This window comes from Oryzias latipes, chromosome 14, assembly GCF_053564925.1.
Source record: "Oryzias latipes strain Hd-rR chromosome 14, Olatipes_Hd-rR_3.1".
NCBI classification, from domain to species: Eukaryota; Metazoa; Chordata; class Actinopteri; order Beloniformes; family Adrianichthyidae; genus Oryzias; species Oryzias latipes.
In genome coordinates this window covers 10,801,467-10,827,688 of record NC_136250.1, presented here as the reverse complement: position 1 = coordinate 10,827,688, position 26,222 = coordinate 10,801,467, and the positions used below count along the sequence as shown (strand labels likewise).

Sequence of the window (26,222 nt, the reverse complement as noted above, 5' to 3'; positions counted from 1 at the left end):
AATCCCTTTTGTGGTCACAATGTTGCTGGAGCCTATCCCAGATGGACAAAAACGGGTTACACCCATCAACTACATAAGAGAATGGAACTAACCCCCCCACCCCCAACCACCTGATGCTTCAAATGGGCAGTACCCAATGGCCCCAAGAAGCCAAAATCCCATAGACTTCCTTAGAAAAACAAACAGTCATTCTATTTGTTAGGATAATTTTACTTGATGATCCCATTTTCTTTTTATGGTGTATTTTCTGTAGTGCGAGTTATTGAAGTCATGAGCCGACCAATCAGATGCCTCGATAAAAGTAGTTTGAACGTTCAAAATGTTTGACAGATCCTACCGAGCCCGCTTTCAAGTGGAAAAGGTGTGGATTTCTAACAAGCGCACTCACGATTGGCGAGAGTGGTCAGCACATAAATGTAAAGTCATACGGCCCCGGACCAATCATGTAGCGGCATCCGTATCGTTTAAAAATGGCAACTGAAACGACTTAATTTGGTCAGATTCATTTTCTGTGGGGGACGTCACTCATTCACTCCAGTTCTCATTTCCAGTCAGTGGGTAGTCCCTGGACAGCTCACCGCTCCATTGCAGCCACACTCACACCTAGGAACTAGTTCAAATCATCAATCAACCCTTGAAGCATGTTTTCAGACGGTGGGAGGAAGCTAATACATCCCCATTTCCAAACCAAACAGAAAATATTTCATTCATATATTTAACTTCATTGGTCCATTTTTTTTTTACCGGTACGTTTCCTGGAGATGATCATGGAAAAGCTGGCAGAGTCCTTCTGTTCATTTAAAAGACCAACACCGGATGATAGAAATGCTAATGTAGCTATGATCTTACAGTGTGTGTGTGTGTGTGTGTGTGTGCGTGCGTGCGTGCGTGCGTGTAGGGATGAGTGCTGTGGACACAATAAAGGCTTGTGTTTACTGCTATGTTTGTCCTGATTCCTCATAATTATAAATTAGGATGCCATCTGCACCGCTCAGTCATTTTTGAGTCGGTCAGTATAACTCCTTGTGTCTTTTGGATGTGTAGTAAATAATGAGGCCCAGAGTGATCAGCACTCCTGAGCCCACCAGAGTCAGGAAGCCCACCATGGGCCCCTTGACCAGAACGTGGCAGCCCCAGCAGGCCTGAGGTGCAGCGGGACACTGCTGAGGGGCAGCTCCCTGGACGGGGAAGCCGTTGTGCCGGATCAGGTTGCGGTAGTTGGGGAGGGAGGCTTTGACGATGACTTCCTCGTGAACTTGGCCGTACAAGCCGAACTTTGGGTCTCGTTGGTCGTTTAGGGCGTAGACAAAGTAACCCTTCAGGTTGACGCCATCCAGGATGTATGCTGAGGATGGAGGTGAGAAAACCTTCATAGAGCGTGGATTCTGGAATCTTGAGTTTTCTGTAAGACTATTCAAACGGTTTTACCTTTAAGTGCCTCATTGATATAATTGTACAGGTAATAAACTCTGAGACTGTCCTTGAAGCGAGATGGGTCCTCCTGGACCCCGTTTGCCATCACGTAAACGGGCACATCTCCATAGTGCTCCTTCACCTGCAAAAGGACGGGTAACGCCTTCTTAAGCACAGCTCAGCTTCATTGATGAAACCATTCCTTCTCTGAAAGACCCGTCCTGCTCACAATTCAGAGGTGAATTTCTAATAAACTCCTGTTGCTCTGCAGAAACTATGGCCTAGAAAACAACACAGATTTTTTTTTTATTTTGGCTAAAAACGGCGTAATCAAAATAAAAAAAAACACTGGGAACGCTTTAAAAAAATAGATCAACAGATGATCGTAGTGGGACTTAAACAGAGTCTGAACTTAAAATGTCACACTTACCCAGTTCAGGGCTTTCCTCAGGCCCCAAGGCACAACAGGCCTTGGCGACATGATCCAAGTAGTGTCTACCATGTACTGGACCTCAAGCCTTGCCGTGTAAGTGTAGCTGCAGACATGAGATGGTCATAAAGTGTGTTAATGTGGGCTTAAAAAAAAAAAAAAACAGATCAAAAATCGACTGGTAGCTGCATCAACTAAACGTTTAGTTTTTCTAACGATGTTGAAAGACTAGAGACACCTGCAGAGAAATCAGCTTTGTACAATAGCCTACGAGCAAGACGAAGCTTGCAGACACACTGCGCGGTGTGAAGATATCTGTGGAAACGAAGTTACTTTTGCCCAAAAATCAAGTTCAGATTACAGTCTTATGCTACACAATCCTCTGCAATGCGCGTTCAAGCGACCACTTTCAATGAAAAGTCTACTTAAACACACATAAGTGCACATTTCTGACTTCCCCGTTTAAAACTCTGCCATTCAAGCAACACTATGCAAGTTTCTTTTATCTGTTTTTAGGGTCTAAGTACAAAATACATGGCTACTGAACAGGCGTTAAAGCAGTTGAACTTTGACCAATCAGAGACTGGGATTTGGTAGTATGGTCAGCATCTTTCTTAATTCACAAAAGTACCAAATGTTTTTAAATTGATTATGAAGGAGAAATTAATAATTTTGGTTTGTGGTCTGGAATTATCCATTGTGCTATCCTAGGCACTTTAACATTGGGAGTTGGGTCATCTAGACCCACTAGACAGTGTGCTGAAGCTTTTTTCTTGAATGATTTGTGATCTTCACTGGTGTCCATGGATTACATTTCTTCACCTTTATCCACCTTTGTCATGGTAGGGAGAACATGTCAATGTAAGGGTGGGGTCATCTGGACTCCATAGGATAGCACAAGGGTTAAACAACACCAAGTCTTTCATATATTGGAATAGAGCTGTATGAGAAAAAAAACCCGGAGCAAGATTCATGAGATTTGAACCACTTCAACATTTCACACAAAACCTTTTCCAAAACTGTAAGTAGGCACTAGTGGTATCAGGTAGCGACAGTCCACTGTAAACACCATATGCTAAAAAAAAAATCAAGAACCTGCATTCAGCGCGTTCTTGAACATGCAACACATGCCTTGTGTAAATGTAGTGCCCCCCCCCCCAAAAAAAAGGCGTAGATCCAAAAACTTGGTTCCTGAAACCAGGGATTTAAACCCACTTTGTTGTCTGTAGATTACCATTTCTGGTTACCAAAGAAATCAATTTAATGTGCATCAAAGTAACCAGGTGTCCATGAGTTCGCTAACGCTGAAAGAATATCAATGCTCCTTTCATGCAAGATTTCTGGATAATGGGACATTTAAGAAATCTGGCTATTTGTTGAAGCTGGTTGTATTCTGGTTAATTGAAGCAAAAGTAGCTGCATCCTGTGCACGATCTAACAGAATCACAAGGAAAAAGTTTATCGTACGAGTCTTCTTTGGCATGCGTCACAAGATCTGTGCTGAAGTGGCTGATGGCAAAGAAGTCATAAGTTCCTTTCACCAGCTTTTTGTCCTTCTCATTGAAAACTGGCAATCTGCTGAGACAGAGAAGATGCAAAGAGCAGGTTATTCCCCCTGTGGTACTCTGCATTTGGGAAAGAACCTCCAAGTCGATGCGATCTGTTCCCTAAAAGTGAATAAAGCATTCATACTCGAGAGAATTCAGCTGACGCAGCCAGCTCCTCATTTCCAAAGGGTAGTCTCCGCTGCCAAAAATAGGCTCTGCAAACCAGCTGATGGTGAAGTGCAGAACCCTTTTGGCTGGCTCCACGTCCTCTCGGCTGAAGGAAAAGGCCGGCTCGACCCAGTTCATGTGCAGAACCAGAGACACCTGAGTGATGCAGAAGATCATCAGACCTCTGATCCTTCTCATTAAACTCAGTTTATCCTCCCATCACAAAAAAACGGACCTGCCCTCCCTGTGAGTGTCTGAATTCAAGGTCATAAACGTGCCAGGCCCGAGCGTGTGCCAGCAGCATCTGATGCCCCTCCTGGTACGACACCTCCTTGTCGTTGGGCTCATTCAGGGTGATCCACATCTTCACATAATCTCCCAGTTCTCTGTAGCAGAGCCTGGCATAGTTTGCAAAGGCTTCTGGGATCTCACTGGAAAGCAAATCAATTCATTATTGCAGGAAAGAAAGTTAGTATTTGACATCCACCAGCAAAGCTGAGGATCTGAGTGGTTAAGTCACAAACCCTTAACCTCCTAACTCAAAATCTGAACAAACTTACAGTATTGTGTCTTTCTACATTTAAAAACAGTAAAACTGTTCATGTGGATTAAATGGAGGAACCTGCTGAGCCACTTGTTGGTGGTGTTGGCCAGCGGGGCGGGCAGGCTGCTGTGTTTGGGCGTGTAGTGCAGCAGGGTGACCACAGGGGTGACGTTAGCCTGCAGCAGCTGGCGGGTGAAGCAGCGATAGTACCCCAGCAGGGTGGTGTTGGGATTTGCCACATCACCCGTGGGCACCACAGCAGACCAGTTGAGGGAGAAGTGGAAGTGGCTGACCCCCACCTGCTTGATTTCATCCACCTAAAATAACAGAACAAAAAGCAAACGATATAAATAGTATGTGTTCAATATTACGTAAGGTTTGAAATCCTATAATCCATATATTTAATGTTTTTTTTATTATAAAAGGATATTTGAGGCCATAAAACTCACTATTTAAAGTAAAAATGATTTATTTGAAAAGAAAAAAATGCAGAATTCTTAAAAGCGAATAAATGTTTCATGAACTTTACTTTCAGTTATGAAAACTAATTGAATGCCATTTTTTCTAAAGTGTTTTCAAGCTTTTAACTAGGTTTAAATAGAATAAGGATGTGACTAAGTATCTGCATATTTTAATGACAATTGCTTCGGTTTCATTTTGAGCAGGTATTTTCTGTAAATATATATTTTCTGCAACTATTTTTAAAAAAAGTTGTTTTTTTTATTGTGCACTAAAATGTCTTTATTTCAGAAACACTGGATTGGTGATTTTATTATACAAAGAGCTTCTCTACACTGTTGAATATCAAAAAAGATCCACAAAATCTGTAATTGCATTAGGCAAGCAAAATAAAACAATAGATAAATAAATAAATTACTTAGACCCGTCCAGGGTCTAAATAATCTGCATTGTGATTTTTTGGCTGTTTTTTTTCTTCTTTTTTTTGGAGCAGATTTAGAGAAAGTAAGCTGACATAATATAAACTTACTATAAAGTTGGTTGAGAGTAAAAAGCCATTTCTTTAGACCTGCCACTTTTCGTGAAATGAAATAAAAAATAATTATAATAAAATTATGTTTTATGCCTTTTAAATTTTAGCTAATTGTCTCCGCTTGAAAAGCGATTTGAGCTAATTCTAGTGTTCTGTATATTTTTCTCCTCTTTTTTACTGCATTGTTTGATTTATTTTTGAGATGATTTATTATTTTTTGCTGTCAAATCTTTTATCATTAGTCACTTCACTCTATATTTTGAGGTTAATTGTTGGAGAAAATTATTATATGCAAATCTTTTAATAGCTGCATAAAAAAGTGCTTAATTTTCTGCTACTGAAGTGCATTGTTTGTGCATCATTGATTCTATTACATAAAGGGGCTTTTGAGCTTCAGAAAGTATTTAAAAAAAACGTTAATATTAATATGTAAGCATTATAAAAATAAAAAAATCTAAAAGTATGTATGAAAATTGAAATTCTCAAATTCAGCCCTAAGAATTCCATTTCATATTTGGTTCTCCCCTCCCAAAAAAATGAATCTAACTTAAACTTTTTCTGAGGTTGGAAGTGAGCGGACAGTGAGCAGTGAAGCACGGACCTGCTGTCTGATGGAGGCGTAGTCGGCGCAGTGTGTGGCTCGGTTCAAAGGCGGCGCGATTAGGCCGTCCAGCTTAATCAGCTCTCCGTTGTTGGAGACGTTCCAGAGGTAAACATGGGGGTCTGCAAACTGGGTGGGAGTGGTCTCTACCTGTGACATGAGGAGAGGAAAAAAAATACAGAGCAGAGTACACATGCTGTTGCTCCACATCTGCAACACACACATCTATAAGCAGAAGGCAAATTGGAGCAAAACAATGACAACAGCAAAACCTGCGGTGTGAAGCTGAGCAGACAGATGGAGAAAGTTTATGCAGTTTATGATTAAAAGAGGGTCCGTCACTGTCCTCGTTTGTCAGCTGGACTTTCAACATGCTGGATGCACCTTCAAACAGCGCATTAAACACCACGGCATAACATGTAACATGGCTTTGGCATGATGCAGTGCTGCGATGTGTAATGTGATGAACCCCTGAGCAAAAGGAATGTCTGAACTGAAGTTCATATTTTCTTTCTGCGAGAAGTTCTTGCCATTTCCCCTGATTTCCCGACATCTCAACTTCCAATGCGTCCTCATACCTGAACAGAGTTGGCAGAAACCCCCCACGCAAAATCACACGGGAACACTCCCTGCACTGGTCTGTTTTCTGGAAGCTCTGGAAAACCATTTTTTTGGATGACATTCCTGTAAGATGTGACAAGTTAGGGAAAACAAACAGGAGATTTAGGATAACAAAACCAAACATACCATAATTGAATACATTGCACTACGAGCAAATTTAGAAGCACTGTTACTGTTTTTTCAGTATGAAACTCTATTCTTAATATACTTTCAAGGCTTTTCAATTCAAATATTGTTGTAAAATCCCTGCCAGTCCATGTACTTGTAAAATATTGCAGATGTCTTTGGCTCCCTCTTCATATCAGGAGTGTTGAAGCTAACATAGTACAGTCCACGCCGGATCCCATATTCCCTGTACCACTCGTAGCCATCAATGAGGGACCAGGCAGTGTAACCAATCACGTTCACTCTATCTATGATGATTGCTGCATTGGGGAAAAAAAGAAAAGCAAATCACATTTTAGCAGTTGGTTTGTGTTTATTTCAACAATATAGATGTTAAAAACACTCACATTTGAGGGTTTCTGCGATGAAACTCTTGAGGTAAAACATTTGTTTGGGGTCTTTTGTCTTGGTGTTGCCCAGAACGTACCTGTGTCAACCAGAGAGGGGGAAAAACATCAGAAGGAAAGCAGAAAATACATAAATCTGAAAAAGTAAGAAAAAAAAATCAACCTACCAACCACTTTGGACGACAAAGATGGGGGGTTTGTCATATTCTGCGTAGATCCAGTAAAGCAGCATCCTTAGGTCCAAGTCTTCATGCTGGTCAAACTTCACGCTGTCGTTGATGAGCTGGAAGCTCAGTGTGGCTCCGTGGGACAGAGCAAAGAAGTCAGCCGTGCCTTTCACCCACTCCTTCTCCTCCTGGGTGAAGGAGGGCAGTCGTGAGCCCAAGCGGGCCTTCATGCAGGTGGGGTAGTCTCCATCCGTGAAGAGCGGCCGGGCGAACCACCCCAGGACGTGGTCTAAAGAACACTGGCACTCTTGCAGACTTTCCAAACGCGTCCGGCTGGGTTTGATCCAGTGGGAGGCAAGAGCCATGGAGACCTTCCCCTGTTGCCGGGGGCGATAGTGGCGGTCGTAGATATGCCATGCAGCCGCATGAGCCTGAAAAATAAAGGAGATGGAACTAAAAGATAAAAAAGAAGTTTAAACGAAAAGCTGAATCTTCTTTCAAATGTAGGAATTTCCACCACATTTCCATTGATTTCATTACCTTGATCATTTTCACCTCTCATAGGGAGAAAAAGTCAGAATTTGGACAAACAAAACAATAAAAGATTTTTTTTTTAAAAAGATGCAAATTGAAACTTTATCTTAACAATTCTGACATTTATATTTAAGAACCAAATCAGATTTCCCAGGATCATATCAGAATAATTAGATAACAGTTGAAAAATCTAAAGGCTTGGAATATGACCAAAGTTGGAAAATTTTGAAATTAAAAGTTTCATATTAATTTCTAAGCCAATCTGAGAACAATGTCATACATGTGTAACGTCAAAACAAATTCTTAATTTTTCCTTTCAATTCAAAGATATACTGATAATCCTTAAAAATGAGAGTTTTAATCTGAAAGTCTACTTCCTTTTTTTCTAATTCTGATCTTTTGTTTTCTAACTGAGCACATTCCTGGTTGTTATAACTTTGATTTTTCACCAAATAAAACATATCTAAACTAATCATTTCGACTGTAATTTTACATTGAGTATTCTGAGGTGGGATTGGCGGAAACTTTTTGTTCTGGTTCGGCTTTACCACAAACCTTCAGCAGGTTGTGTCCGACCCGAAAGCGGAGGTCAGGGTCGTTTTTGATCCCGGGAGCGACCACCCCGGTGCCGTACCCGTGCTGCGCCACAACAAACGGGTTATCGATGGTGACCCAGAACTTCACGTCGTCCCCAAACGTCTGGAAGCAAAAATCTGCGTAATCCTTAAAAATGTCCACCAGCTGCGGATTGGCCCAGCCGCCCAGCGTCTGCTGGAGGTGCTCGGGCAAGTCCCAGTGGTAGAGCGTGACCACCGGCTGCACGTTGATCTTCTTCAGCCTCTTGATGAGCGTCCGGTAGTAGTTGGTTCCGAGTTCGTTGTAGCTCCCGCGCGTCCCGTTTGGGAACATCCTGGGCCAGGACAGGGAGAACCGGTAGTGGCTGACCCCCAGCTGCTGGATGGCTCGGATGTCGGCGTCGACGTTGTGATAGCTGTCGCTGCCCACGTCCCCGCACGTTTTGCGGGTTCCTCCGCGCGTAAAAGTGTCCCAGATGGAGAGCCCCTTGCCGTCCTTGGCAAACGCGCCCTCCACCGGGTACGCCGCCGTGCCCACCGCCCAAATGAAGCCTTTGGGGAAGGTGTCGTAGAGGAAAGCCTTGTCACCTGGATAAGGGAGTCTGTTGAATCGCCCCCACGTTCTCAGACCATCTCCGGGCTTGCCGGTTGCGGGAGTGACGGCGAGGAATATAAAAAATGCGAGCATGATTCCTGTCACAGCTGGCCTCGGGTGGTCACCTTCTGGACCTGATCTTCACTTAACCATGACTGGGGACTTTCAGTGACCGAACAGTCGACTGTGAAGCTCAGCCAGCCAGCTGTGAACCCACCACAAACTCACAATCCATCAATTATTAGCCAAGGCACCTGACGCACGAGGCTCCGTCCTAACACAGAGGGATCTCCGCTCCCCCAAATGATCAGTCTTCTGCATGACATCATAATTGTCAATCCTAATTTATGGGATTAACGTTAAACTCGTCTAATCACGTCCAGATTAGCATTTTAACTCGATTTGGCCGTGCGCTCGCGCGTCAGCGCCACGGTGGCACAGGTGTGAACCGCGCAACACGAGCCCACTAACAGCATCACCAGCTGACATCCTCTTGCTGCTGGATCACCAGAGATCCCAATCTAGGCAACAACAAAAAAAAAAGTCACCCAAGATGCATCGGTGTCCGGATCAGAGGGGTGAAAAGGGGTGAGGAGACAGAATGCATACAGAGTCTGAGCCCGCAGACCATCGCAGTCTTATCTGCCTGCTGCTCTCACCTGGCTGCTGGGAAACCGTGGCCTCCCGGCGCACACACCAACATCTGGACACATTTCTGTGGAGCTGAGTGCGTCTGCTGCAACAGAAGGCCGGAAGTTGTTAGGCAGGTCACTGTTGAGGCAAAAATCTTCACCAATAAGACCCACTGTGTGTTGCATTAGCTGGATCCAAATGAAATATTCAAGATTTAAATTTTTAGAATCCAGAAAAACACATTTTGACAAGCAAATCTTACATTTTAAGCACCAAAATGAAAAAAATAACTTTTTGTTAGTCAAGTGCTGACTTTAAGGCAACCTGTGCATTATAAGCATTGATGATTGAGGATGTGCAGCTTGAAGCATCAACATAAAGACAGAGCTCCTCACTCCCTAATCTAATGTGTTCTTCCAGCAGTAGCAAATCTAATAGACCAGAGGGCCTCATGGAGCTAAACCTGGCCCTCAAAGTGAGGAGGATCGTGAGCTCAGATGTCAGATCACCGTCATATTTGCAGCACGAGTTTTATTTCAAATAAATGCTGTAAATGATGCTCTGAGGCAATGTTACTGAATTATCACCACCACAAACTACTTTAATACCAGTAATTAACTATATTTAGGCTTTTTAAAGCCTTAAAAGGAAAGATAAAATAAAAGTTGCTACTCTTTTTTTTTTTTTTGGTTTTAGAGCTCAAAACCAAAGGAGAGCTGTTGCTGGAACAGAAAAAAACAAAACAAAAACAAAGAGCCACTTTCTTCTAATAGAAAAAGTCACAGAGAAGTAAAGAGAATGCCGGATCACGACCAAGAGAAAGACAAAGCGCAGGTGATTTTCCATCAGGTGGGGGGTTCTGGGAAGTTCAAGTGTGTGCGCATAGCTAATGTGAGGAACAACGAGCCTCGAACGACACAGGAAGGCTGTTAAAAGATCAACCAGTCCCTGGAGAACCCAGGAACTACATTTAAAAAATTAGAAGAAAAAAGCAACCATCTGTTAATTTTCCTTTTGATAAAAATGTCATATTTTGTAAAAAAGTAGCTGTCCCATAGAAATACTAAAAAATGTATATAATTTCCTTTTGATGGGCTTTAAAAGCTGAAGTCACCCCCCCCACCTCATCTGCTTCCGCTGAAACTAAATGATCCCCGCTGAAGGGGGGAGTTAACCGTTTCTCCTCAGTGAATTGAAATAAAGAGAAATCATGCATGTCTGGTTTCATAGAGAATTATATTGATACAACAAAGGATCTGACTGGGTGGATGCCAGGCCAAAAAGATCAGCGGCGACCAACACGACAAAACACGGCCGACCATGACTTCCTATCAGCGGGAAACAAACCGAGGAACGAAACAAACACCAGAACAACCGGAGGAAAACCTACATGTGGACAGCTTTCTCACACTTAAGTACTCAATATAAAAAAAAAAGAATAATATTATACAGAGCTGTAAACAAAAACATGTTTGCATTAAAGGTCAGGTGACATATTTGATGTTAAAAAAGAAAAAAAAAGTTAAACTCTGTTAAAATCATGAGGAGTTTGAAAAGCAGTATTGCTTTATGGGAGCACTTTAATAATAATAATAATAATAATCATCATCGTCAGTGGGAAAAGGCATTACAGCATCACCCAGTCAAGATAAAAACACAACAACAGAACATGAAACAGACAGAAGGGACTATTTACAAGAGGGATCTTTTTCGGCTTTTTTTTGTTTTTCCTGTTAAAATGAGCTTTACCTAATGCGGTGAACGTCATCACAATGCAACACAAAGCATAAACCCACAACGGATGCGGATGTTCTGGTGTAGTGTGCACGTGTACGGGTCTGTGTAACAGTAGGAGCAACGGCATATGAAAAGTTAAAAAAGTTCAGTGTCCATTTCTTTCTGGCGGCGTCGTTCCCTCTTCACTTCGCAGGGAAAACGGGCCTTTCTTCTGCCATCCTCCGCTAGATTCTAGCTCATCTTCGTCGCCCAGCTGCCTTCTTGCGACCCTAAAAAAAAAAAAAAGATCAAATGAAGGTGAACTTTTTCAAAATTATTGTTATTATTATTATTTTAATTGGGGCTTTAAAAAAGTTTCCAATCTGTACCCTGGGTGTTGGCTCATCTTCCTGCTCCTCATCCTCTTCTTCATCTTCATCCTCAGAGTCCTCCCTTGTGGCGGCGGCGGCTTTCGTTCTTCCTCCACGCCTGGAAAATCACCAGAACGTAACGCTGAATCATAACTTCATACCACAGACGCTCGACAAAATAAAAGCTCAAACGGTTCAAACGTGTCCCGTTTAGAAATATTTCTGCATTTCGTCTCCATCAGTCCAGTTATTTGTTTTTTATTTATTTTAATTTTAAACAAAAACCTTGTAAAAGACATTTTGTGAGGACATTCGGTTTAAGTGGGGGCTCGAGCGAGATACCTGCTCAGACTAGACCAGGGGTCGGCAACCCATGGCTCCGGAGCCACATGTGGCTCTTTCATCCTTCTGTTGTGGCTCCCTGTGACTTTGGAAAATAATGAATATTTTATAATAATTAAATTTTATTTTAGTTTTTTCATCTGCTGGCTCCGTACGAAGCGCGTACCACGTCAAAACCAGCTTCCTAAATGAGCTCGTATTTATCGGGCGAGAACTGCAGAGCTGACAGCAGGAGGACACACGCGGTCCGGAGTGATCTTCTGCCGGGAACTTGACGTGCAACTCGCTGATGACAGAGAGTTTGCGCCAGTGTTGCCAGATAGAGTCACAGTTTTCCAGCCCAAAAGTCATCTGAAAACCGCCAGACCCAGCCAAAAACCGCCCAACATAACTTTTGTTGATGTTTTTTTTTTTGCACTGGACTGATTTAGAAAAATAAAAGATTTTTCTAAATAAAAGATAGTTCAGACTAATAATAAAATGTGTACAATATTGAATATTTCTTCAGCGGGCCGCCTTCTTCCATTCATTTGCTTAACCCGCTCTATCCCCGCTATAACCTGCGCCCGGCTCTTTCATCCGTGTGCTGCGCTGGAGCGCCCTGACTGTCGTATTTTGCACTCTCTGTGTAGGACAAACTGAGGAGCGCGGGGGAAACAAATCTCAGCTGCAGAGGATGTGAACAGGTGAACAGGTAGAGAGGAAAAGCAGGTAGAGAGGCGGGGGAGGGGCTTTGGCTTCAAACTCTGTCAGAGAGATGCAAACACGGCGTCAGATTGAGACGCAGCTTTCCCTGCAGGAGTTGAAGCAGAGACTTTCCCTGGGATGATTTTATAAATGATTTTGAAACATGATTACCAAGTAGAACTATTCAAAACAATAAACCTGATCTCTCCACATTCTCAGTGTCTACCATGCATTGACAAACACATCGCTCCATGCAGCGATCAGACCAGAACTTCAGCTGGTGGCTCCGCCCACACGCGACCGCGGTATCACCTTTTTAAGAACACAATGTGCATTTGCAGTGATGTATGTTTCAGAGGATGTCCGATTGGTCAATTTACATGTCAATCAAGTCCCGTACTTTTCAGTGAGGATTTTGATTGGCTGGTGGATTTTTAAGAAGTACTTTTTTTTATCTTTTCTGGCCCGCGATCTACACTCATGTCCTTGAAGATCGACGTAATGAGCACCCTTGATATAATATATACATGCATAATATATATAATGATGTCAAAACGGGTTGTGGCTCCGGGTGCTTTTTTTTTCATTAGGGGCGGTCCCAAATGGCTCTTTGAGTAAAAAAGGTTGCTGACCCCTGGACTAGACGTACACGGATCTAGTAGTCTACAAGTGGATGCATCAGAATGGGGCGGAGCCGGGAGCTCAAAGCCCACCCACATTGTTTCTATGTCACAAATGTTTTCATCTGCTCTGATTCACAACAAACAGAATACAGAAATCCTCCAAAATGCAATTTCAAGCTAAACGTTCTTTCACCATCATCAGGTAAAAACACATGGGAGTTGGTCTTTAGGAGCTTCTTACGCTGGTTTCTTTGCTGCAGGCTGAGCGGATTTGGGGGGGCGCCCTCTCCTCTTCTGTGGGGTGGACTCTGCTGACTCTGAGCTGTTGAGCAAACAAAAGGAGTTCAGGTCCAAACCTCTAGAAGAACACAGGGGACTAATGAGTAGACGAGTCGCACCCTTGAGATCGCCGCGGCGCTCTGGCTTGTCTTCCTCCCTTCGTCTTCACTTCTATGTTTTCACTACTCCTGTCATCGTCGTCTTCTTCCTCCTCATCCTCATCCCCCCTCTCCTCCTCCTCTTCATCTTCCTCTTCTTCCTCCTCCTCGTGAGAAGGAACTGCCTTCTTGCGGCCCCTCCTTCCCTTGGCAGGAGTGTCCTGGTTGGCGGCGGCGGCGGACTTCGGCGGCCGGCCCCTGCGAGCCTTTTTGGGGGGACTGTTCTGCTCGTCCTCGGGTCGGCTGTCCTCGTCCCATTGGTCCTCGGACTCGGCCACTACAGTCGCGGCGGCTTTTTTACGCCCTCGTTTCGGCTTGATCTCCTGGTCGTCGTTGGAAGCCACGCCCCTTTTGCGGCCGCGAGGCTTTTCAATGTCCTAGTAAAAAGAAAAAAAAGAGGAGTATTAGTGTGTTGGCAGATGGATTTACAACAAGCTTCCAGTGGGGAATTTAGTTACACAATGGTAGTATTTTCAAAATAAAATGTAAAAATAAATCTAAATCCTTAAAAAAAAAAAGAAAAAAAAAAGTAAAAAACCAACATTTCAAATCACTAAATGTGAAAAAAAAACACTAAAAGAAAACTAAATTAAACGTTATTTTCTGTTGACACAATAACTTGTTTACATTTTCAGAAGTAGAACTACAAGCAAAGACAAACAGTTTAAAGGTTTTTCATGTCAGTTTGTATTTGCCCAACTCCAGCTGGTGTTTGCACAGCACATTCAAACACGGCCACGAGGATTGATGACCGGCAGCACTCAAGCCGCCAACAGCAGTCCGGCCCCTTTCCCTCAGCTACTGAGTAATTCCAGATAAGGCTCTTGTTTATGGAGCATAAATATGAAAGCACATCCACCACAACTCATCTCTACATCATTAAAAGCCACAAACTCTACTTTCAAATGAAAAAAGGGATAATTTGTTGGCGATTCCTGAGGTAAATACATGTGAAGTGAAATACCTTATCACTGTCTGCTCTCTTCAGGCAGATGTCTTCATTTTCACTGTGGTCCATTTCTGTGCTGTCGTGCCTGAAACAAAAGCATTTATCAGCTGTTATTCTACATCCAGCAATGGAGAAAAGCAGCAACTCTTTTAAGGCTAATAGAGGATTTGTCACAAACTTTTTATCAAACTGTTGTTTACTACAAATTCAAACAAAGTCTGGATTAGTGTTGGCTGCTACAAGCTCTGGGCTCCGTCAGATGAGGCTGTATATGAGAACTGGACTGAAAGCCCCCCCCCCCCAAAAAAAGGGGAAGTACCAGCTGGCTCCTCCAAGAAACCAAAATCCCAAAGATTTCTAATGAGAAATAAACAGCTATTACTCAGTCATTCTATACCACGGTCCAGGTGAATACTCCATTCTGTTTGGCTGCAAAACTGCGATGCAGCAGTAGAAAAGAGAGATAAGATTCTAAAAGAAGGGATTAACTTTTAATTCATCTTCTGGACAAAAACAAGCCGTAAGCGGTGACCTTTCTCTCTGACCTGATGCTTTTAACGCATCATGAGGATCATCGTTTTCCTTTGCCGCTGCAGTCGAACCACCTATCAGATAGTTAGCTTTTTGTGAAAAAACTATTTAAACCTAAAAAAATAACCATCTTAAAGTATTAAATTCTGATTGAATACACACTTTTTTCGTAGATGACCATGGTTTAAGCGGGATAATGCTCCTTGAGGTTTCCATTATCAGAAATGAACGGATGACGCGGTCCATGCTTCCGTGTCGTCTGTCATTTTCAGTATCCCTAAGATAAACTGACCAATCAGGTGCCTCAATAAAAGTATGTGGTCTCATGTCAAACGCTCAAAACAATTGATTGACCGCCCCCTTAAAACCAGCTCACTCCTGATTGGCAAGAGTGGTTGCCATAGAAACGTTGATTCAAACTCTGACCAATCACTTTTTAGTGACAACGTCGAAAAACCATTTTCTATGGGTCGTGTCAGACTCACTCACTCGGTCAGTCCAGTTGTCATTTACAGTCGGAGGGTTTCTCCCATCATACCTGCTCTTGGTGCGCTGTGGGGAGCCCGGATTGGACGAGGAGTCGTTGTTGCTGGTGGTCTCCATACGGGAGCCTTTACTCTGCAGCTGTTTACCCGCCGATGACAGCGGTTTGTTTACCGCCCCCAAAACGTTAGCAGACTTGGGCTAAAGCGACAAACAGACAGCAATTTGAAAAGGTTTTTAGCTTCACGGGTGATAAACCGCCGACATTTTTAGGGGTTTATGACATTTACTTTTCCTGGTGTGAAGAACGCCTTCATCTCTGGGGGAAGGTAGTTTTTAGTGTTGCTGAAATTCTGGGGGGAAAACAGAATTTGTTGTTGGAGCTTTCCAAAAAAGTTGTTATATTGTCTTATTTTTTTTTACAAATGAACTGAATCCATAAAAAGCAGTTCACTCGTATCAACTACAATAGAGATGAGTTCAAAACCTCTGAACTTACTCTACCCATAAAACTACATTTCTGAGCAGAGTTTGCTGCAAAACTCTTGGGTCGTAGATCCTAACCTTGTCTGGTTTGGTGAAGAAGCGTGAAGGCAGCACCGGGTCTTTAGGCGACTCCAGGCTGTAGGTGGTGCTTTTTGACATGATGATGTTCATGGCTACGTCACACACCGTGTACAGTTTCTGGAAATAAGAAAACATCTGATCAGCAAAGAATTATATACGGGATCAATACATATTCAGTGAAGTTGGATTCACATAAATATCACGTACCTCATTGCTTTTGGGATCAGTGGCAGCCTGGGCGTCTTTTGTCTGTTTCATATTTTCCACCATTTTTCTGATGAAAGCGTGGCTGTTGTTCTCGTTCTTGGCCATGATGATCTCCAGCACAAACCATAAAGCTCTGAGGAGACACACCAGAGTCGAGTCAGCGCAAAAAGCGGAGACAGAGAAATCTAAAAATACTTTGCTCTGGCTCAACCTCCTAAACACAAACCAAAAAGGAAAACAAATATTCATAAAAATTCAATCCCTGTAAAAAAAAAAACATTCCAAAAATGATAATAGAAACTAATAAAAAAAAACAGCAGCTTAATAAACCGGATTTTCTAGTCTTCACCCAAGCAGAGAAATGGTATGAAGTGTTGAATGCGCTGATATTCAACGTATTACAGAAGCGAAGCGCTTAAACAATGAACACATCAGCTGACTGTTGTGGAGAGAAGTAGCTCTGCATATCGATGCAAAGTCGATATGAAAAGCTGCTCTTCTCTTCATCAGAATAAGCTGATTTACGTTGATCGCCTAAACGCTTGAAGAGTTACAGCTCGTCAAAGAGCGTGTGATATTTAGGTGTCACCGGCAACAGTTCTGGCGTTTAAAGGGTCAACTCGTGTCTGCCGCCAATTTCAGTATTTCACATAGAATGTCCAAACAGGAAAATTATAAAAATTAATACGATGACATTTATTTTAAAGTTGTAATATTTGCCTAGGACTTCCACAAATTCTTAAGAAACATTCAGCTCTTTTTATAGATTACATTTAGTCCAGGGGTGTCAAACCCATTTTCACTGAGGGCCACATCAGCATAGTGGCTGTCCTCAAAGGGCCAGCAATAAATTATTCATGTAACTAAATGTTATTGAAAATAAATGTAACTACTCCTGAATGTTAAATAACTCATTATTTATTTACTATAACTTTTTAAAGTGACAATTGCAGTTGCATAGAAAACACATGTTTGCTTGTTACTCTATCATAAGTCCTTAAGTCCTAACGTATAGTAGACCAATCCGATATTTCAAGTCTGATTCCCCGAAGATATGAATAAATACACACCAATTTTTATTTTTTTCTTCTAAGAAATTAAAAACGTTTATGTCTCTCGCCACATTTGGCCCGCGGGCCTTTAGTTTGACACGTGATTCAGTCTATAACAGTCTCAGTAACATATTTATGAATCAGTGGAGTTCTGGCAGTTAATTGCATGGTAATTAATGGCAATAATATGATGAATCCAGCACTGATTGCCGTGTGACATGATCAAACTTATTTCTGTTTCTAAAATCCACCCATAGAAACATACTCTTTGATTTCCTTCAGCTGCTCGATGTCCTGAACTTTCACGTAGTCTGGATCGTGTGCCAGTAGGTGTACGGTGTACGGCACCACGTACTCCGGCAGCAGAGACAGCAGCTTGTCTGTTGGTAAACACAAAGAAAGGAAAACAAATTTCACTCTTAAAGGTCCAGTGTTGTTCCGGGGAAAGCTTCGCCGGGTTTCCTGCAGTTCCTCACCGCTGATGGCGGCGTGCTGCTTGAGGTACTCTCGCCGTATGTTGACGTTTTTCACCAGGCACTGGCGGGCGTGAGCCCTTCTCTCCTTAACGGGGTCCTTGGCACACAAAGCGAACACGGCCATGTACTCCAGCGGCAGGCGGAGGCGACACAGACCACGGTGAAGCTTCTGGGCAAAACACTGTCGGACCTGGTAGCACTCATCCTGGGAAGATCAATTAAAAACAAAGAAAGTGTGAAAAGAGGAAATCTGTAGGAAGATTGCCTACCAACAGAAAGATTACAAGAGACACTTTGTGCATTACCTAAAACAAAACATAAATAACCACAAATCAAAGTTCTTACATTGATGACAAGAGCACAAAGCTGATATTGCTCCAGTGTGATGATTTCATGATAGCAGGGCTCCTGTGCCAGCTTCAGCAGGGCGCACGCTGCTGCCAGCCGCAGCCTCGACATGTCCGGCTTACTGTAGGAGAAAGTTCGTCAGTTCGTTTACTAATAATACCTAACAAAAACCAAAGCTTCAATTCAGAGAGTTCTCCCAAAAGGTTATTCCGTTTGTTTCTGTGGAAAAACAGTCCCTCTCTCACCCCATCCTGCCCTGCTCAGTCAGGTCTCCATCGCTGTGTAAAATAGCAGTCAGCATCCTCAGGGTGGAGTTCCCCGATTTGCTCTGGTTGTTCTTGACTCCCAGCAGCCACCTCACCATCAGTTTGATGCCCTGGATCTGGGTGGAAGATGACAAAAAAGGACACACAATTTTATTTACAAAGCTTGATAGCAATGAAAATAAAGGACGTTACACAAACCTGAGCTCCTATTGTAATCGGTACAATAGTCTGACCTGAATGTGTTTTTAAGAATAGTATGAGGAGATGAAGGACTGACCTTAGCCTGCGTTTCTGGAGACACTTCATCATCTGGAACCCACAGTTTGGTTGTTTTCTTGCCAGGAATCTACAGGAAGCACAAAAATGATGTCGGTTTGAGTCAGACAAGATGTAATAAAAAGGTTTTTTAGGCGTAAAGGCAGTTCTGGTTTACAGTAAAAAAGAAACTGGGGCTGTGTTTAAAAAATTATTAATGAATTAAATCAAGTGAGTCTTTACTTAATGCAATATTGATTCATGAAATCTTTTAGATTATTTATTAAAACAATTTATTCTGTTTTTTTAAAGACAAAAAGCTGATTTTTGTTCATATTTAGAAAAATTGTATACTTTCATTATAATGTTTTATTTCATTTGAAATCGCATTTGAAATGTTTTTTGTCAACAAAAAAATTACTTTTGTAGAACAAATTTAGAATAATTTTTTTTATTTCTTGTAATTGTGTTATGTAATGATGCAAATTGTGATTCAATATTTTGGCAGTGACACACGCCTCTTGGAGGAAACAACACAACTGAGTGGCTGCTGCTCAGGAACAGGAGCCCTGGCTCCAAACATGACCACCGTGAACACGATGTGCACATTCCTACCCTGTCGTTCATGAGCAGATCCTTCACTATGAAGTTGGCAACTAGAGATTTGAGCGGCGCAGCAAACTGTTCTGGGGCCAGCTGGGCCAGATGGCCGAGGGTTGTTAAAGGAGTGATGAGCTGCTCCAGGTTAGCTGGATCCAGGCTTTTGTGTAGAGGCTGGACAGACAAAAACATTTCACACATCCGTTCAACAAGAAACAAACTCAGAGTGTGCTTTACATCCGGGAGATTAGGAACTGTTTTAGGAAATTTGCAGACCTTCACTTAAAAACAAGTCTAAAGTTCTACAGCAAGTTATTTTCATTTCATGCTTTACAGATTTCATTTGGCTGACCTCAAATATTTGGGCAAAGTGTGTGTCTCTGTTGCTGAACATTGCGTTGATGCAGTGGATGGCATATTTAGCCTGTCGAGGAGGTCCTCTCTTTGCTTTGGCTTGCAGTACTGGCAATAGAACACTTGAGGGAGCAAGAAGGAGAAAGGCGTGAAGGGAAAGTCTACACATTCCTCACCAGAATATGAAGCCGCCAAACACAATAGAGAAGAAATGTCGTGTAGTAATGAGACGTACGACTTAATGTGAGGGAAACTCTCCTCCATCTTGCTGCCAGTGTTCTTGAAGATCTGCAGCGCCGCTTCTGCAACTTTCTCGTCATCCATTTTCAGACAGCCCAGCAAAGACTCAAAAGTCTCAGCGGAGTGAAAGGACACTGGGTGAGTGAAGGACAGCACCTGATGGGGAGGGGAAAAGGCCACAATATAGAATAAAATCCCATAAAACAAATTTCTAAGTTTGTGTTCTTCGGTTTGACACGCCCCTATCCAGATACTGGTGGTTTTGATGGCTTTAGACGAGAATAAAAGAGGAGCATCTTAACGCCCCTTCCTGTGGTGGCAGTGAGCTGGGCTCACAGTTTATCAGTTTTGATTTTGGTTGGAGCTTGTAGGAGCTTCTGGTTGGTGGCCCGGCAGTCAGTGTGTGACCTTTATTTTGAAGGATTTAAAGAAAGTATGTTTTGTTTGTCTTCTGTTGTATAGTAAATAGAAGTTATTTTTTATCTCCAGTTTTTTTTTTTAACTCATTTGGTCACCTGCACAACAGAGCCTAGTGGGGGCGTAACAAAATCCTCTGCTCTAAGTTTGTGAAAGAAGAAAACTAAATGTATAACTGTCTGCTGTGTTTACTAGTTTTCACCTTAAGCAGTTCCAGTCCTGCTCTGATCGCCTCATCTGTAGGAACTCCCTCCTCTTCATCATCGGCTGTCCCGTCTATGGATTTATTCACCTGCTTTATTAAAGCACTGGTGGCGAGAATGACAAGGATGAAAGAAAAGCAAAAGGATAGAAATTATAACCCAGTACAAATCCAACGTCACTTACTTTTAGCAGCTTGTAGGAAAAAAGAATCCTCACCTGATGGACTCGGTGTCGATGTGAACGGGAGCGATTCTCTCCAACAGAAACTTCACCATTTCCAGGAATGGATTGCTGGGTTGTTTGGGGCTGCCCAGCTTTTTAGTGATGTCTCTCTGGAATAAAGAACATAGGTAAATACATCATTCACGGTTGGATTTTGAAGTCCAGAGACATCCAAAGCAAACTAATCTTAAGCGGACATGCCTTTTATCCCTTTACACTCCGATTGTTATGTAGCATTATAGCTTTCAATAATCAATTTTGCCTCAAAGAAAAAGCTACAATTGTGTGCAGCTGTTGCCTCGCTGCCTTCAAATCTGTGCAGCTGAACTCCTTCCCTTAAAAAAACATTTGACTAAAACTGCTAAACTTGCCAACAGTGTGCGCATCTTTAGAAAAACAAATGCAAAATTAAAAAGAAAAGGAAAAAAAAACCTGTGAATTCCCATCAAATTTAAATACCAAAAAACATAAATTTAAAACAAAAAGTACAAATCCTGCTGTTCTGAAAAAGTCTAAAGTTTGAAATAAACAGTTTTTCCTTGGGAATTTCCAGATTTTTTCTTGAAGGGGTCTGGATGCGGTTAAGTCACGCTGGTTTCACAAACATCCTTTGGGAAATACCCTTCATATATAAATGACTCTGCAACACAGATATTGCAATCTGCACTGTTCTTACTCAGAGCTAATAAAGTGGAGTCATTCCACACGTCTGCTTCCACCAAGCTAAAGCCACCATTAGGCTCAAATGAAGGTAGATGATTGAGTTTGTTTACATTTAAATGGATGAAAGTTGTCCACTATGAAGTAATTATCCCAGGCTATGAGATCAAAAAGAGGAATCAATTCAAGCTTCTTCTGATCTTAGTGTGATTGAGTTCCTCTGAGTGACTGAATGTACATTGGAGCTCATCTGCTGGACATTTCATTAACATGACATTTTGTCTCTTGTGGTTGTTCTCAGTCATTACAGGTTATAAGGTCAAGAAAACTGGAACAGATTGGTCTAAATCGAAAAACTAATTGAAATGATAACGTCGTCACAAAAATCTGATGAATTTGTTTGCATCATAACTCTATTCAGCCTGAAATAAAACAATAACAACATTTGTTCCAAATGGTGGAACCTGAGCCAACATTGTGGGCACCATGGCTACACTCACCACACAGACTTCTGCCTGCTTGCAGGAGCAGGTGGGGCTGACCAACGTTTCCAGCTGATCTCTGATCCGCTCATCATCGTCCAGGACCTGAGCCAGCTTCTTCACAAAGTCCTGGGCTTTGCCTGGATCTGGCAGGTTCCCTTTTTACACACACAGACAAAAAAAATGCTTCTAGTATATGAAAAAACAGGAAAAGAAATCAACAAACAAAGCAGAAAAAACGATGCAGTGCTTTAAAGTAACTTAAAAGAGATGACATACTTGTAATCACCATGATTTTGGCATACACGGCCTTGGAGGACGCTTCACTCTAATAAAACACAAAGTTCTTTTAATTAGAGACCCATCTGACATTGTGCTGTAGAAATGGTCACTTAGGAATACCTTAGGTTTTTTGATCAGATCCAGTAAGTCTTTAACATGGTGTCTTAACAGGTTCTGGCACTTCCACATCTCATTTAGAGCTCTAGATTTACCACAAAGGAAAACAGGCAGAGTAAAAAAAAAATGAAAGAAAAAAGAAAGCTGCTCACTAGTTTGGGCAAAAACTCACTTACTTGACAGCATTTGTATCGAGAGTAGCGTACAGGTAGTACAGACACTTCATTCTCTCAGCAGTTTCCAGGTTGTGAGGAACCATATACTGAGCAAAGACCCGCTCCACCAGCAGCCTGGTGGACAAAGTTAGAAACGCTAATGAAAGAATTTGTTTCTACAGTGTTGAGACTCTGCCGTCAACAGCAGACAGAGATAGCTTAAAAATGTCCCTAAAATGTAAAAGTTAAAGAAAAACATTGTACTCTTAAACGCCTGCTAAAGGTCAATGCAGCACATAGTGAATGAAAAACCAAACTGTAAATTAAAAACAAAAAAACAAGTGTGCTTTTTGATACATTTTTTTAAATGTGCAAATTGAAAAATATATATATATTCTAAACTTGGAAGAAATCATAAAAATGTTAAAAACTGTACTTTTAATAAATCTATAAATCTAAAACTGTCACTAAATGAAAAATACTGTTTTTAAGAGCTCCCGTTTTGCATTTTCATTTTTTGTCTTTTCTTTGCTCGCCGTCATCAATTTATAGTTTTATTTCAGAAGTTTTGCTTTCGGTGTTGAACCTAGTTTTACATGGGGGTTAGGACTTGACAGTCATAGTGACTACCAGGACAGTGATAGAGGTTTTGGTGATGTCATTTCTGCTTCAAAACGGTGTCCGTTGTTCGTACCGCCTGCCTTTTTTATTCACTTTAAGCGGATTCTGATTCTCATACAAACGTCCAAACAAGCTGGGCTAGTTTGAGAATAAAAAGGAGAACTCAGTGACGAATAATCCTTGCTTAGGGTTGATCAAAAGCCAGGAAGTCATAGAGCACTCTATCTTTATTAAAACCCCAGTTTGTCTCATTGTGCAGTTATAAATTCCCAGCTCCCTATGAGGGTGACATTTTGGAAAAATGGCTGCAGAACCCACAGCGGTAGGAGCTGCATGTTAAGTATGCAGCAGAAACACAATAACAAATAAAGCATTTCTGGTCAGAGTTAAGTACGGGAACCTGCAGCGCAGCTTGAAACATAAAAGCAGCTCTTTCACATCTGCAGGCTGCTGCAGGACAATAAAAAGGATTTCCACTTTCAGTAAGAATCGGCTTTTGACTGTTTACAAGCTGCGGTAACAAAACAATGTCCTTCACGGCTCTGGATTCCAAACATCAGACCCAAAAAGCAGCATGACATCAGTGTGGAAGTTGGTTTCAAATCGTTCCAGTTCATAAACACAAACCTGTCGTCGATGCTGTTCTGGTAGTAGATATGAAGCAGTTTGTCTTTGATCCATGAAATCTGTTTGGAAGCTTCCCTCCCACCTTCTCCTTGCAGAGCATACTTTTTGTAGATCGATGCCAGACCCATCATAGCCTCCTTTCGTACGCGCCACTGAGGGTGCATGGAAAAATAATGAGGAGAAGCATTCCCAAAACCGACCGCTGGTTATATAAAGCAGAAATTGCAAAAATAAAAAAGTGTCATTTACTCACTCTCTTGTCCAGGGTTCTCTCCTTTACAAAGTTGAGCAATGCATCATTGACCAGAGACAGGTCTTTTTTAGCAGCGGTTACTATGGAGACGATGACATCATGGCGGATGGCCTCCTCTGGGTCATGCGATCTAACCCTCAAGAATTCTAAGAAATCAAGAAGAGCAACGAGAAAACAAAAATAATGTTTCAAAAAGATGTTTCCAATACAAATAAAATGTTTCTAATTTCTTCAGTCAGGATTGTTAGAAAATTTACATTTATTAAACTATATATAGTGACCTAATGGTCCCTTTAGTAGCTTTCTTGCTGCCCTTTCTGGGGGACACGGCCCAGCAGAAGGTAAAAAATATGTTATAAAAACCAGATACATTTCAATATTTGCTTAAACTATTTTTATTTTGGGAAAAGTTGTCTGAGAATGTGATGTGTGACTCATGACAAATATGTCAATGAGTTTAAAAGTACTACTATGAAAAATAGATATAATCGTATAACTTCAATACATGCAATCCAAAAACATGTCGGCCTAAATCTTTTCCCTACCTGTGAGGTCTTTGGCCAGGTCTGGATGGTTCATGAGACAATGACTTGCAAACTTCACACACTCCAGTCGTATAGGCACATGGATGTCATTAAACCTTCCATGTGGAAAAAACAAAAAAAAAACACGTTTACATCTAAGATCTTGAAAAAGAAATGGTCAGCACTTACTTGCAAGGGAAATAAACATATATAAAGTATTTATATGTGTGTTGAATATAATTACAAAACAAAATTATTCATATTGAATCACTATCAGTACAACAGGTTTATACTGGACATTAAAAAACACTTCAGTTGACAAAAAATGTCCTTTCAGAGCAATGGTGGCAACCGTTTCCAGGTCGCAGACCGGTTTAATGGCCGACAACATTTTCACGGACTGGTTTGTGAAAGGCTCAAGTTGGTGGAAATTCTTTTTAGCATCCAGTTTCTCTTAAGTTTAAAGGTAAAGTTTATCTTCATACAATGTAAAATAAACTTTGATGGCACTCTAGATTTTTTAGTAGGCATCATTAAAATGCAATATAGACTATACATTAACCCATAACTGTCTTAAAAAAACATAAAGTAATAATTGCACTGGTAACTAAACCTTGTCCGACTTCTAAGGAGAAAAAGACCAAAGAAAGTTTCTAAAAGTGATATATTCCAAGCATAATACTAAACATATATCTACTGTTTGAACCTTATTAGCAGCATACCCTTAGACAACTGGTTGCTAAATATTATGCATTATTATTATGGTCCGTGTGGACAGCTATCATAATAAATCCATAATTGGAGTGAAGATTCCTGGTTTTTGTCTGTTAAATGCTGCTTTCTTTTTTTCTTTGCCATCAAATGTTCTTCTGTTTACGCACTGACTTCCTTTCTGAGAAAACAAACTTTCCAAATAGATTTATTGTTTTTTGTTAACTAACAATTTAGATGTCAACAGATGTGTAGCGGATGGATTTTCGACACTTTCGTCAAGAAAATCCTGTGGTTTTCCAAAATAAAACGTTCTTCAGAATCTCCTTGGCCTGGTACCAACTGTCCCACTGACCAGTCTGTGGCCCCGGGCTTGGGGACCACTGCTTTAGAGAACCAATAATATACATAATATATGCATTTTTGTGTTCCAGATCTCAAAGTTTCAACTCACCTTCCAAGGTAACACTGCCAAAGTGGTTTGTTCTGTGCAGCCAACTCCGAGTCCTTGGCTCCAAACATCTTAGCTAGCAGCTTCACCACCTGCAGCCTCTCGTCGTTATCATTACTCTGCAGAAACGGGAAGAAGGGGGTGAGAGGTACACACAAGGAGAATTGACATCCTGAAATGTGGCGGTGTCGACACGACAGACGCGCCAAGTCGTTTACAATAACTACATTAGGAACATTAGCATTTTCATAACACGCAGTGGCTGCAATCTCTTTGGAATCAATCTAGATTTGCAGTCAGCCGGAGAATGGAACAGCGGCAAGGACAAAGACGGGGTAGGAAGGGAGAGAAAGAGGCTGCTGGGAGAAAGGCGGTACAGAAAAGGGGGGAAAAAAGAAGGAAAATGATGAAATGACAGAGCTTGAGAGCTAAAAAAGTGAGTGTGTGTGGGGAGCTTGTTGTAGAGAGATTTTAATCACAGCTATTATTTTTGAAGAGACAGCAGTGATCTACACTCATGCTGAACAGTTAATGAGCATTATCCATCAGTGCGCTTCCTTTATGAGATACTGCAGAGGCAACATTATGCTGACTGCTTTATATTTCTAATATGAATCAAATTTCCTTATCTATAGACTAGAAACATGCCTTTTTAATCACA

The 26,222-nt window shown here is 41.6% G+C and overlaps 2 protein-coding genes across 4 annotated transcripts in view; both read right to left on the bottom strand.

The window, feature by feature from the left end:
• Positions 1-192: 192 nt before the first annotated feature.
• Positions 193-8,928, bottom strand: kl (klotho). Of its 2 annotated transcripts, none has more exons than XM_004076290.4 (13): positions 8,084-8,928; positions 6,995-7,425; positions 6,828-6,907; positions 6,578-6,740; positions 6,273-6,378; positions 5,695-5,844; positions 4,181-4,419; positions 3,794-3,989; positions 3,536-3,714; positions 3,311-3,418; positions 1,844-1,949; positions 1,429-1,555; positions 193-1,345 (listed from the first exon to the last, which is right to left on the bottom strand). In XM_004076290.4, exons 1-13 carry the CDS (start codon positions 8,789-8,791, stop codon positions 1,011-1,013), a joined length of 2,928 nt encoding a protein of 975 aa, XP_004076338.1. In that variant the 5' UTR covers positions 8,792-8,928; the 3' UTR covers positions 193-1,010. The 2 variants fall into 2 exon arrangements, with proteins under 2 accessions (XP_004076338.1, XP_011481593.1); XM_011483291.4 differs by having other exon boundaries at positions 488-1,345; positions 3,311-3,421.
• A 1,620-nt stretch (positions 8,929-10,548) lies between these two features.
• The window catches only part of pds5b (PDS5 cohesin associated factor B), a 31,467-nt gene continuing 15,793 nt past the window's right edge, over positions 10,549-26,222 (bottom strand). For both annotated transcript variants that reach the window (XM_004076195.5, XM_078930751.1), the window contains exons 9-35: positions 25,565-25,680; positions 24,421-24,515; positions 23,876-24,021; positions 23,623-23,774; positions 22,396-22,509; positions 22,223-22,304; positions 22,100-22,148; positions 21,839-21,978; positions 20,673-20,788; positions 20,455-20,560; positions 19,831-19,991; positions 19,594-19,717; positions 19,257-19,415; positions 18,664-18,732; positions 18,366-18,502; positions 18,118-18,241; positions 17,773-17,977; positions 17,562-17,676; positions 16,245-16,377; positions 16,035-16,154; positions 15,761-15,823; positions 15,526-15,671; positions 14,472-14,541; positions 13,469-13,884; positions 13,312-13,392; positions 11,437-11,536; positions 10,549-11,337 (exon numbers count right to left, since the gene is read on the bottom strand). In XM_004076195.5, the coding sequence (XP_004076243.1) occupies positions 11,305-11,337; positions 11,437-11,536; positions 13,312-13,392; positions 13,469-13,884; positions 14,472-14,541; positions 15,526-15,671; positions 15,761-15,823; positions 16,035-16,154; positions 16,245-16,377; positions 17,562-17,676; positions 17,773-17,977; positions 18,118-18,241; positions 18,366-18,502; positions 18,664-18,732; positions 19,257-19,415; positions 19,594-19,717; positions 19,831-19,991; positions 20,455-20,560; positions 20,673-20,788; positions 21,839-21,978; positions 22,100-22,148; positions 22,223-22,304; positions 22,396-22,509; positions 23,623-23,774; positions 23,876-24,021; positions 24,421-24,515; positions 25,565-25,680 (3,372 nt within the window). In that variant the 3' untranslated portion in view covers positions 10,549-11,304. The remainder of the gene's footprint in view (positions 11,338-11,436; positions 11,537-13,311; positions 13,393-13,468; positions 13,885-14,471; positions 14,542-15,525; positions 15,672-15,760; positions 15,824-16,034; positions 16,155-16,244; positions 16,378-17,561; positions 17,677-17,772; positions 17,978-18,117; positions 18,242-18,365; positions 18,503-18,663; positions 18,733-19,256; positions 19,416-19,593; positions 19,718-19,830; positions 19,992-20,454; positions 20,561-20,672; positions 20,789-21,838; positions 21,979-22,099; positions 22,149-22,222; positions 22,305-22,395; positions 22,510-23,622; positions 23,775-23,875; positions 24,022-24,420; positions 24,516-25,564; positions 25,681-26,222) is intronic.

Coding starts and splice junctions, on each gene's coding strand:
- kl (XM_011483291.4), bottom strand. CDS start 8,791: ATGCTCGCATTTTTTATATTCCTCGCCGTCACTCCCGCAACCGGCAAG. Junction 7,426..8,083: donor TCGGACACAACCTGCTGAAG/GTTTGTGGTAAA, acceptor TTTATTTTTCAG/GCTCATGCGGCTGCATGGCA. Junction 1,556..1,843: donor TGAGGAAAGCCCTGAACTGG/GTAAGTGTGACA, acceptor GTCCTTTTGCAG/GTGAAGGAGCACTATGGAGA.